This window comes from Ceratosolen solmsi, unplaced genomic scaffold (assembly GCF_000503995.2).
Source record: "Ceratosolen solmsi marchali unplaced genomic scaffold, CerSol_1.0 scaffold58, whole genome shotgun sequence".
Classification (NCBI taxonomy): Eukaryota; Metazoa; Arthropoda; class Insecta; order Hymenoptera; family Agaonidae; genus Ceratosolen; species Ceratosolen solmsi.
In genome coordinates this window covers 612,701-625,806 of record NW_011948447.1, presented here as the reverse complement: position 1 = coordinate 625,806, position 13,106 = coordinate 612,701, and the positions used below count along the sequence as shown (strand labels likewise).

At 27.8% G+C, this 13,106-nt stretch overlaps 1 protein-coding gene across 1 annotated transcript in view; it reads left to right on the top strand.

Moving 5' to 3' along the window:
• The window catches only part of LOC105366274 (uncharacterized), a 177,905-nt gene that overhangs the window by 152,473 nt on the left and 12,326 nt on the right, over positions 1 to 13,106 (top strand). Inside the window, exons 3-5 of the mRNA XM_011504658.1 lie at positions 3,900 to 4,070; positions 5,570 to 5,650; positions 7,223 to 7,408. Coding sequence (XP_011502960.1) covers positions 3,900 to 4,070; positions 5,570 to 5,650; positions 7,223 to 7,408 — 438 coding nt within the window. The remainder of the gene's footprint in view (positions 1 to 3,899; positions 4,071 to 5,569; positions 5,651 to 7,222; positions 7,409 to 13,106) is intronic.

Sequence of the window (13,106 nt, the reverse complement as noted above, 5' to 3'; positions counted from 1 at the left end):
AAACCAGACATAAAATAATGAAAGCGTATTTTTATTTTAATATTTTGAATAACAAAATCATTTTACCTCTAAAAAAACTATATTATGCCCCTTGAATAACTTATTTTAATAAAATAAAAAATGTTTAATTTATCGTCATTTTAAACTTCTATCCTTTTTATTTTAATACATTATTTATTTGTTTAAAAGTTTTATTTATAAAATGTTTTCTATTTTGATTCTATAAACATTTTAAAATATTTTAATATCTATATTTACAAAGCATATTTTGTAATATAACTGTATCATTGGATATAATAATAATTAGAATTAAAAATGTAAAATAAAATATATCTATAATTAATGCACAAATATAAGTACTTATCGCGCATTTTATATGAATATGATTGGTTAGATAGGACTCATCACAGATGATGGCGGTACTGAAATGAAAAGAATGAATCTTTTGAGTGGGTCTCCTGTACGTAGTCGAAGTGGTTATTATTATTAAGTTATTATAATTAAGGAGGTATGTATTAGTCAATTATTGAGTGTCAGTGGTTTTGATATTGAGTTCGACTTTTAGCTTATACAAACAATGGATCATCCAAAACACTGAGAGACTCTAAAACAAGCTGTAAATAACTATCTAGGATCAGTAAGCTTACCTTAGTCAAATAAAAAGATGCACCGCAAAAATAATTTTGTTTTTTTGTCTGAAAATTTACTTATACTGTAGGTATATGTTACCCTTTTTATACTTTTTCACTGTGCTCATAATATATCAACCATTGTCCTACAGTACTTTGATGCATCTAATTCGATACATAGTTATTGTTTGAAAGAAAGGAGGCAACTTAATCATTTGCAAATATGAAGATAAATGAAAGTTGATAGATCGCATTAAATAAAAGGGAAAATGTCTTCGTTTTACATTTTATTTTTTTATTCTTATTAGGGAGTTGTTCGTTTTATTATTTCAGAATTATAATATTTTATCTACTTAAAAAATACCATTATGTTCTTTGATGAAATCACAACAATTTTCTCAATTAATGAACTACTTCTATCTTTTGAAGTTTTTTTCTATCATATATCAAGTAAAATACAATAAATCTTATGTATTAAACTCCTGCACTAAATACAATTCTTTTGATGACATTAAGTTTATTATTTCGGATCAATTAACTACTTAAGATATTACAATTTTTAGTGAATGATTTTTAAATACTAATATATTCTTTAAATATAGTGCAAAATATTATTCAGAAAATGTACATGACAAATATTATTAATTTATCTCAACGACTTTCTCTCTCTCCTGTACCATACTTATGTTATTTATAAATTTTGTGTGAGTGTAATTGTATTTAAAAGATATAGAGAAAAGGTGTGAAATTAATACTGGGAAATATAGAAATTTACATATTAATATTATTTTGGTATCTATTCATATAATCTTATAATTTATTTAAATCAAATTATTTTTGAAGTAATTGTAAAAATGTGTGTTCGAAATATAGTGATGTAATTCTTGACTCAAGCTACCAATGCTTCAATAGCTTAATTTGCCGCCGTTCTCGCAGACGCTCGAGAAGGATTTAGGTGGAAGGGGTGTACAAGAGTCGTGAGAGTTGTTTAATTATACATTTATTATACAATTTATTACACAATTTACATATGGGTGGTTTTGAATTTTCTTGAATATAATGTGAAGATACGCTTCTTATATAGAAGGTGTCACTACACAAGATGCTCTTGAAATCGTTTAATTATGATGTTGTGCCGATCATTGCCGTAGGCGAGCAAGAATGATGAGGTTGCGCGGACAGTATACTCACAGTGATGCAGTATCTTGATATGATCCTGGTTTGAGTGATTTACCACAAAGCACGCGGCACACAAACGTGCGTGGTCGTCCGCCCGTCTTATAAGTGAAGTGATAACATCAAGTTGGCCACAAAAAACACGCCGCAAACACAAACGTGAGTGGTCGTCCTTCCCGTCGACGGTTTATCACAAAACACGCGACAAAGACTAACGTGCGTGATTGGCCTTCCGTCGGCGATTGAATACTACGGTTGATGTATCTTTTTTTGGTCAGTGGATCTCCACAAGTACTTGATTACTAGTTTACCAATTCGTACGGGTGCGTAAAGTTCCCTGCTGACCTGTCTTCTCTTCCAGAAAGCCCATTCCTCTTGACTTTTCTTACGAAACAGTGGCCCTCTGCTGTTTGTCCCCACCTTTAAGGCGTCTTGTCATGAGTCCCCACTCTAGGAGCTTCTGGTGTTAGTTTTCCAATCAGAGCGCACCGCTTTTCGGAGCTATGCTAATTGTACACACCCTTTTCCCACTTCCGAGGAAATTAGGCATGGACAATGAGAATGTCAGAAGAACATCGCTAGCAGCAACGCCTCAAGTGGAGGATTTGTCCCTCACCGGGACTCATTGTGGTGGGAGTTGATTCTTGATCAAGTGTCTTCGCCTAGTCGATGCAAGCGGCAACATTTGTCGTACTTGACAACAATGCATGCTTGTTGGTGGCATTGAAGGCACACGTGCGGCGCAGATTGCCGAATTTCGGGTTGCAATAGATTTTAGGAAATGTTTTTCACTCGATTGTTTTCAAATATCTTTCGCCTCAAAATATTCTCGCGTAAACAGGCTGGCCGGGTTTTGATGGTAAATAGCAAGGGCTGTTTATTGCATTAATAACAATTACTACATCTGTAGTACGAAGAGCAATAAAGTGGCTGTTTACGAGTATATTCCAGATGTACTAACTAACCTTTTCGAGCCTTCAGCAACCTTGGCAAGACTTTCTTAGATTTTTATGTCCGTTCGATAATTCTTTTATAATAGACGTTGAAATTTTCCTAATGAATACAATTCGAGAGATTTTAGTTTCACTCACGAACAGTGTGTAACTGCAAAACTAATTCAAATATGAAAGCTTATCATTTGTGAAAGAAATTTATCATTTGTTTTATTTATTTATTAATAGAAATAAGAATCAGAGATGCCTGTTAATAAATCACCAAATAGAAAAAGTATTCGTATTTAATTTCTCTATTATTAACACAATAAATATAAATATAATAAAATATGAAATGAAAATTTATAACTGAAAAGTTAGTGAAGTCTTCATACTAGTTTCTTTTGAAACGAATTTGATTTTTCTTTATATAAATATATTTAAACTTTTAAAATTTATTAACAAATATTATATTTAGTATTCATACGATTTACCTCACATTAATTTGTTTTTCCCTTGTAGTGAGTAAGTTAAACTTTAATAAATATTTTATTAATATTTAAAATATGACCGATATTTTTTCGTTTCTTAATAGTGCTACTTTTGTCATTACTTCATTCAATATGTGAAGACATATTTGATAATGGTTTAAATAAAATTTTATTTTTTTTATTTATTTCATTTGCGTTTGTTAAAATGAATTGTTCACTATTCATTTCATTAAGAAATATTGACTATCGTTTCACATATATGATATACACTAATTTTATAATTTTTTGTAACTGAATGTATTTTAAGTTAATTATCGTAACATCGAAAAATATTTTTTATTTTTCTACTGTAAAAGTAACGATAAATATTATAATAATTATGTTATATTTATTAAGTAGTTTAATATAATATAGTTAGGCGTATATAAAAAATATATACTGTTAGTAAAATACAACTGGTAATAAATTTAATATTTTTAATTATTTTCAATTTCTTCCTAAATCACATTACTTATTTATATAATTTAGTCCTTTCAAATAATTTAAGAAAATTTTAGACAACTTGCTTACTATGTATCTGTTCTCCCTGTGAATTATTGGGCAGCAATTATATTAACTATTATAAAAATCTTATTCGTATTTAACAGAGTTATGATTTCACATGTTCATAGGGTCGATGTAATCGAGAGAAGCCACCGTGTAAGTACTTTCATCCACCACAACATCTTAAGGATCAACTCCTAATAAACGGGCGAAATCATCTAGCCTTAAAAAATGCTCTCATACAGCAAATGGGTCTTAGTCCTGGCCAGCCTCTCGTACCTGGTCAGGTACCTACAGTGGTACGTAAAGTCCAAAGACATATAATCAGTGTTATGAGCGCACCTCCTCCACCGTACCCCTTTCTACGCATCATCGCTTTCGATTACTCTCTACTTTGTCACTCATTAACAAAGTATTTTTATAAATAGGACTATCATTACTATTGTTTTACTTATACATTTCTTAACTCTACTTTTTAACATTACTATTATTACTAATTATAATAATTATTAATATAAATTATTATTAATATTATTTATTTTATATTAATATCCTTGTGATTTTTGTTCTTATTGTTGTTGTTATTATTAATATTATTGTTATTATTACTATTATAATTGCTATTATTACAAACTTTAAATTCTTCGATTATAAGGAGTTAGCGATACAAAGTTTTCAATAGATGTAGTTTTTGATACAACAAGCGTTCTTTTGAAATTTTTACACCAAAATACCTTAATTATAAATGATTCAAATTTTATAATATTGACAACTTAAAAAAATGTTATTTTTTTATTATAGTATATGTTGTATATTTTCAATTTAATTGGATTTGTACTGTATTTGATATACTATAATAAGTAGCTGTTATAACGTTTTTTGTACCAAACGAGTGCATTAAAAAAGTAAATAATATGTCTGTAATACGCATGTTATTTTTCAGTGTCATTCTTTTGTCGAAATCTATTGCGCAATAGCTTTTTCAATCGCAAAATATCATATTTTAATACCATAAATTTGAAACAGATCTTTTATTTAATTTTCCTAGAAGTAAAAAGTAATGTACGATAAGAATTTATATTTTATTCATTTCTAGATTTTTCTATGAAAGATCTGATTTAAATTCCCCCCACTATTTTTATGCGACGATCATTCACGAAGATACTTAAAATACTAATGTAAATTACCAAGAATTCCATTATAAAATCCTGAATTTTATACTTTTTATTTTAGTATTTCCGTTTACATAAAAAAGATTTATATATATAGTTTCATTTTGCGATAAAAGAGACTTTGATTCTTTACTATATTTAAAAATCTGTACTTCCTTATACATATAAAGAAAAAAATTGGTATTTAGCTAATTAATGATGATGTTTTCCATAAATTTTTATAAATTACGATGTTAATATTAACATTGACGTACGATCATATAAGCTGAATCGAAGAAAAGAAATGTATATAAAGGTCAGATTCAGATCAATACTGAATATGAAAAAGTTTATTCCCGTCATTGGTTTTACGAATAGAATTAAGATTTGGGTCATCTAACGCGTGCACGAAAATCATTCACATTTGATACGACTAGCTCCTACTTATTCCTTAATATGCAAATAATCATCGCGCCCCCGCAACACTCGTCTTTTTTCTGTGCAATGTGACGACATGGAGTCCTTAATACACGTATGACTGCCTGTCTGTTCCTCATGTTTGCCGCTGTGGTGCGCTCGTTCGTGGTTGTGGTTGATTGTTGGTGTATTCTCTCTCCAATTACCCGTCATTGGCGGATTATACATAGGAGGCCCAACCTCCTGCGCCATCACACCAGCACCTTCAACAGCAAATCCAACAGCAACTGCTCGCTACCCACGCTCTTATGGTAACTCCTGGTTTTGGTTTGGCCTTTACTAATTTTTTTACTTTTTCGTGATTGTTTCGTTTGTCTTTTTTTCTTTTTTTTTTCTTTTTTTTTCTTTTTAATTCTGAACACATTCGAATGCAACAACCTAAGTCTACGCATATGCAGTATAAAAGGTTATTTTCCATATTATGTGTGGATTCTAAACTAACCTTATATCATTAATTTTGTTATGAATTGATTGATGTAAAATTTCACACGAAAAAAAAAATTTATAAAAGTCTGCTATACAATAGGTTGTTGTGTTGAATGATTACTTCTTGTAGCTAGTACACGATTAAGTGGAAGCTTACAAATCGTCGACGTTTGAATGCCACATGAAGCACCAGTATTAAAGCCGTAGATTTTTTTCTGCATGATTTACACGCAAAATCTTTAAATAGCAGTTAAATATTATAAGGCCGTGTTGATATAAGCTTCCTTTAATAATCTGTACCGAGAAACGCGGGAGGAAAATTGTAACTAATTACGTAGAGAAGTTTTTTTATGTTATCTGCAATTGTTCTTAAATTGTATTTATTATTTTTTGGTATTTAAATTAATTAAAATATAGATTTTAGTCTTCCCGCGATTCCATTATTAAATTTATTATTATTTTTTTTTATTATTATTATCGTGCATTCATATTCAGATACGCTTGAAACAAACTACATTCGCTTGTGAAAATTAGTTGCTGCAGAATACATATAGATATAAAGTGAAATATTTTTGCTTCAGTGTTCAGCATGCAGTGGGAAACAGGTGAATGAAGAAAGTAAACTGAAACGAATCCAAGGTTCAGGCATAAAAAATATCTGTTAATTATTCGATCATTTTTTAATCGAATACCATCTCGATTGAAAAATCTATACTTTTTATTGTATACTATTTATTGAAAATTTATTTCCAATAAATAATAATTAAAAACAATAAAATTGACTTTCAATATTTGATATAGTTTCTGACTTTAATATCTTTGAAAATAAATGACTCCAGATTAATGCTTAAAAATAATAATCTGAATTCTATAAGTAATTAAGCAGTACATTGATGAAACGTCCTTACTTGGTTGAGTAAAATTAATAACAAAAATAATATTCATTTTTAAAATGAAATTTAAAACAAAATAAGTTCATCTTTAATTATTTTACGATTATGAACCTTGTATTGCGTTTCAATAATTTTATAAACACGATCTTTGGTAACAATTTACTTAAATATTTGCAAATATGATACTTTTGAATCAATATTTGTATACTTGTACAGAAAAAATATATTTTATAAATTGAATTGGAATAATTTTTATACGACTATTAGTAAAGAAATTAAAAAAATTCTACAAAGTAATGCATAAGCCTTCTACGAAATGTGCATGACCCGTAAAAAAGTGATAGTTACCAAAGTCAAAAATTATAAATTGGCGTATCTAAAGAAAAATAAAGTAAGACAAGTAACGAATAAAGCCACTGGAGGGTGGAATATTCTGCACATACGTATACAACTAACATTGGGATTCGTCCCATATTCTCTCTTTCTCTGAACCGACTGTTTCAGGCTACAAATCCCTACCTGACCGGCATGCCGCAGGTCGGCAACACATATAACCCGTACTTCGCACCCAGTCCGATAATGCCGGCTATTATGGGTCCGGCAGATCCGACAGGTGTTGGCAGTCCCCTTGGCGTGGTTCCACAAACGGTGGCGATGCCGCAGAAGATGCCCCGTACGGATCGGCTCGAGGTATGTCTACCAGTGAACTACATGCGCCAGGTGGCGGCGGCTGCCCACGGTTGCCATGGGTCCCACGCCCCGCCACCTCCACAGATCTATCAGGCACCCAACGGTAACGTAGGGCCACAGGCCGAACCCCAAAGACGCGTCTCACCTGTCTCTACGATGCAGTCGCAGTGCAGTCACAATCAGTCGCCCTCGCTCACCATTACTTCCCACATATCCTGCACGAGCGCTGTAGCTCTTACCCCTGTCGGCACACCTCTTCACAATCCTCATCCAGGACCTCTGCACAATCCTCTACGCAATCTCGTTTATGTACATACCTACTACGAGGGTTCTTACGTGCCCATTTACGTACGTACGTAGCTGACAAGTAATGAGCTCACCGGTAGCAACGAGTTTTATACTCCTTGTCTTCTTTTCTTTTCTGCGTTTTTTACTAATTTTGTGCAGACGTTATTATTTTAACGTTCACTTATGTTTTCCACCACTGTCAAATTGCATATTTTGCATAAATATATTTTTTATTTTTTATATTTGTATATTTTATGCTTTATCGAAATTTAAATTGATCAAAATAAATTCGTGCCCGTACAATATTATGACAACGTTTAATTCTTTTCGCAAAAAGTATTCACAGTATTTCGTTATTACTTATAAACATAATTTAAACAAATCTTTATTAATCTTACTTTTTATTAATCTTTACTACCTATTACAAGATTTTACATATTTAACTTAAAATAAAAAAAATTTTAAATTTGGAATGTAATTTTCGTTTGTAATTAGATAATTATTTTATGTTGTGACTAAATATAGATATCATTATATAGTCCGGTCTAAGAAAATATTCTTATTATTGTCACATATTGAAACCCAAGTAAAAGTGTTCATTATAAAAACAATAAAACTTATAAATCGACTAATATACATTTAAGGTTGAAAATATGAAATCTCGCGTCTTAAAAATTGTAGAAAATGTTATAATATTCAGTTTGAAGTCGAATATTTCTTTTTTTTACCAAGCCTTTATGAAATAAATTGTATTATACGAATACAATATTATTAATAATAATAATAAGAATAATATTAATAATAATAATACAAGCTTCCGTATAATTCTTATTGCTTATCTTCTACTAAAAGAAATTATAGAAAAAAATATTTGTATAAATGAATGTGGGCAAACTAAAGCTTTATTTAATTTCACAAAATGAAATGTTTTGAGATAATTCACACAATTATATTATAGGTATCAAATATGTAACTATTAGTGAGCAAATATAAATTTCAGTTTCTACTACTTACACAAAAAATGTACTATGATTAAGGAAAATCAGTTATTGAATATTTAAAAAGTTTAGATAATTTCATACTATGTAAATTTTACAGTACTGACATGTACGAACATAAAAACTAGTACACAACATACACTCAATACAAATTTATTCGCTCTAAAAATGTATACTTTATGTGGTTAATTAGTCAATAAGGAATTGATATATATATAGCAGAGAATATAAGTGAGGAAGAGAAAGAGATAGAGAGAGAGAGAGAGAGAGAGAGAATGAGTGAGAAAGAAGATGGAGCGAAAGGTCGGGAAGATGGGAGAGGAGAGTAAAAGAAAATTAAATATATTTTTATTATCAGATATTTTTATATCGTAGAATGTTTATTAATAGAAAGAAAACTACATAAAAATTACACGAATTTTTTTGTTAAGAGACTGAAAAATGTTTATTTTTTTATGTACATCTAGTGATTAGAATACTTCAAAATTTTTGTACTGTTTAAAAGTATATAGAAAAAGTACAACTTTCGTTTAAGGAAAATTGTATATAAGTCACTTAATGATGCACTGGTGAAGAAAAAACGAGCTGTTGGGTTTAGTCTACCGAAAATTTGTATACATGGCTCACTTTTTCATTCAACGTCGTACGATTGTTATAGCTTAATTTACAAAAGGAAAATGTTACAGGAAAGAAAAGATAGATAAAGAGATAGAATGAAAATATTTGATAGAAGTACAAGAAGCATATATTCTCGCGTATGTGTGCTCAATGATTAAATATTTCCCAAAATATTCCCGTAAAGGAGATGAAAACATTATTTAGTTCCGCCCTCGCTTCTTATTTATTGGTGCAATTTAAAAAAAAAACAAGAATACGAAGATAATATATAAAAAACAAAAATGATAATAATAAATATAATGATAAATTATTATTATTTCTTAAAATGAAGTGACGATGTAATACATAATAATGCTGTGTGAGGGACGATTGTGTAATATTATATTTGCTTTACTGCGAGTGGTATAAAAACATTGAAGAAATTATGATAATATTAAAACAAATATTACAATAGAAGTGATCTAAAATACGAAAAATAAAAAGACTATTAAAATTTCACAACTCTTCTCTCAAGCGTAAAGAATGATATTTTTTAAGAGATAAATAATTCTCATGGTATTAAATATATATAAGAAAAAGAGAAAATTAAAATGAAAAATGAATAATTTATATTTGATGACTTATACAAGCATCGCACTCAATGAATCAAATGATACGCAATTGATTTACGTAAATGACAATTTCAATACATTTGAGATAGTATTACAAATATAACTTTCGCAATTATGAATTATGATGACCAGCACTATTATAGTATTTATTTATTATTATTTTGTTTTATTATTATTTTTATTACTATGTAAATTTATTATTCCGATTACTATTGTAATGTGATCTTTACGATTGATCCTGTATTTATTAAGGTATATACATATTTATATTATTATAAATAACTAATCTATTATATATAATTATTATATTTATATATGTTCGGAATAATTTTTTATTTATTATATTCTGATTACAAATACTTTGATTCGATGAATATTATAACTTCAACTATGTATAAAATTACATAGAATAAAAAAAATGCGCCCAAGTACGATCTTCGTCTTTATATGCACACACATATAGACATATGTATAAATAGTAGATAGGTCAAACAAATTATTTCTTTATATTTTTATAGACAATTAATTAGTGTTTATAGTAATATTCAAATTTTTACTCAAGTATCTATTATAGCTTTTTGTATTATAATGTGATTAATTTAAAAACGATAAACAGATTTTTGACCCATTAATTATTTCTTTTCATTCTCAAAGAAATTACACACACACACACACACACACACACACACACACACATATATATATATATATATATATAAAGTAAATTCTGTATGATAATATTTTACATTCGCAAACATCTCCTTAATCTCTTTACTGGTGATAATTCTTACTTATTTCTTTTTATCTTCCTTATTTTTCAAAATGGATAAAAAAATTTTTCCTTAATATTGAGAAAAAACTTTTCAATTCCTTAACAACTATTTTATTCGACGGTTTACTATTTGCCATGTATTTATATTTTATATGTATTATACAATAAAATTTTGAAGAAATCAGGGGAAAAAATTGAAGAGATGAAAAAAACCGGAATAATTAAAATAAACAAAAATTAATGTGCTCGCCAAATGTGATATGACATTGTCAACTGAATATTGATAATAAATAAATGACAAAGTATCGCAACAAGCACGATTAAATTGACATATTTCATAAATTAATCATATATTATAATAGTAATGAATAAATCGATTGTTCATCACATTTTTCGACTAATTTTCATATTAATGACTGTCGAATTCGCTATATTAAGAATAATGAATACCCGCCGATAATGACGAGGATGGTTAATAAATAATCATATTAATAAAAACTATTTGTGATTATGTAATCGCAACGACTTCCATTAGGATCGTATCATGCGATACATTTTGATGCTGGTACTTAAATAAAACTAATGTAAATGAAACTAAAATAACAACTTAGACTAATTTCATTGTTCTCTCATCAGAGATGTATTAAATACTTATTTTAACACATAAAAGGTATATTTTTTAATAATTGCTTTTAATTTTTATTATTAATAAATATAAATTAAAAATTATTTTGACAATTATGATATATAAATAGTAATACATTATTTTAACAATCTTTAATACATACATTTATGTAAATTTTTTTGTAATATTAAACTAGAATTTTGAAAAACTTTATTCAAATACATTGAATTATATTTCATTAAGAACCAGTAATTTCTTTTTGTGACTGTAGACAATATTATCCCTTTTGATCGAAATCGTATTCACTCCTTATCCTCAATCATTTAAAGATTATCGTTTGCAAATTGTACTCTTGAATTATTCCTATTTGAGAGTTTTCAGTTCTAGTTCTCTCAGATCTAAAGAGATTATATATCGACGTATTTTTTAATTTTTATTTATATTTGCAATATATTTATTGCAAAGATTTATAAATAATGCTATAATTTCAATAACGTTTTGATTTTTTGTTTAAAAAAAAATATGAAGATTTTTGATCATTTAAATACTGAAAATTAACTCCAATCAATATTATATAACTTTTTAGCGAATGAAAGTAGTGTAATGCCAGGTTGCATCAGTTTTTTGTTATTATTTTATTTTGTTTTGCTTAATCTGTTTATGTGACGTTATAATTATAATTTCGAAAATAGTCTTGCGCATTCACCAACAATTATAAAATAGAAACTAAAAATTTACAAAAGATTGTTATATATTATCTGTAACTGCCTCGTTATGTGAAACATATTTTTTTATCATTAATAAAAATGACTAATTTATTTTTTATAATTCTTTCTCATTTAATGCCAGGTAAACACTAAACGTCTATTTTCTCTTTCTCTCTCTCTCTCTCTCTCTCTCTCTCTATATATATATATATATATATATATATATATACCCATCTCTATCTCTCCGTGTTTATCTATTTATATTTATTTCTTTTTTACTTTCTTGCTGATACTCTTCCATTTGCGAATGTGGAAATGTCGATGTGTCAAGCTAATAATTGTTCTATTAATTTTCAGCTATATAAGCTTAAAAATTATATATGAAGAGACAGTATGAAGAAAATAAAAATCCATAAAAATACATTATATTATATAAATTTTTCTTAAACAGTACTGTTTCCTCTTATATAAATAACAGTAATTTTTTTATAATTTTAATTCGTATATTTATTCGCTAATTTGATTAATTTTTTGACAAATATGACACTCATTATTTTTACAGCAATAGGAGATGGGGCTTAGAGCAAGCGCATGTGAATTTTTAAATGTATTGTATATATATCTTATTTATTGTAATAGATGTACAGATGTTACTACACTTACATAGATACGAAACAAAAATTAGAATATAATTTAATTCTTATATAATTTAATGCAAATTAATTTTTAAAATCGTGTTAGTGTTTTTTACATTCATTTCATTGGTTTAAAATAAATATATTTATTTACTTGAAGTTACTATAACTTAGTTAAATTACTATTCCAATTAGTGTTAAATGTTAATCTTGGCAATGAGACAAAACAATTATATTTATTGCGCTTCTTTATTAATATTGTAACGTTGATATTAAATATTGATTATATGAAACATTAATTTATTAAGTAAATTAAATTAATAAGTACAACGCCTGTTTAAATCGAACTTCTCAATATCTGTTAAATAATTACATTATTTCCAAATATAAATATAAAACATTCACATATCAAAAGAATTCAATACACTGGTATATTCGAAGAAC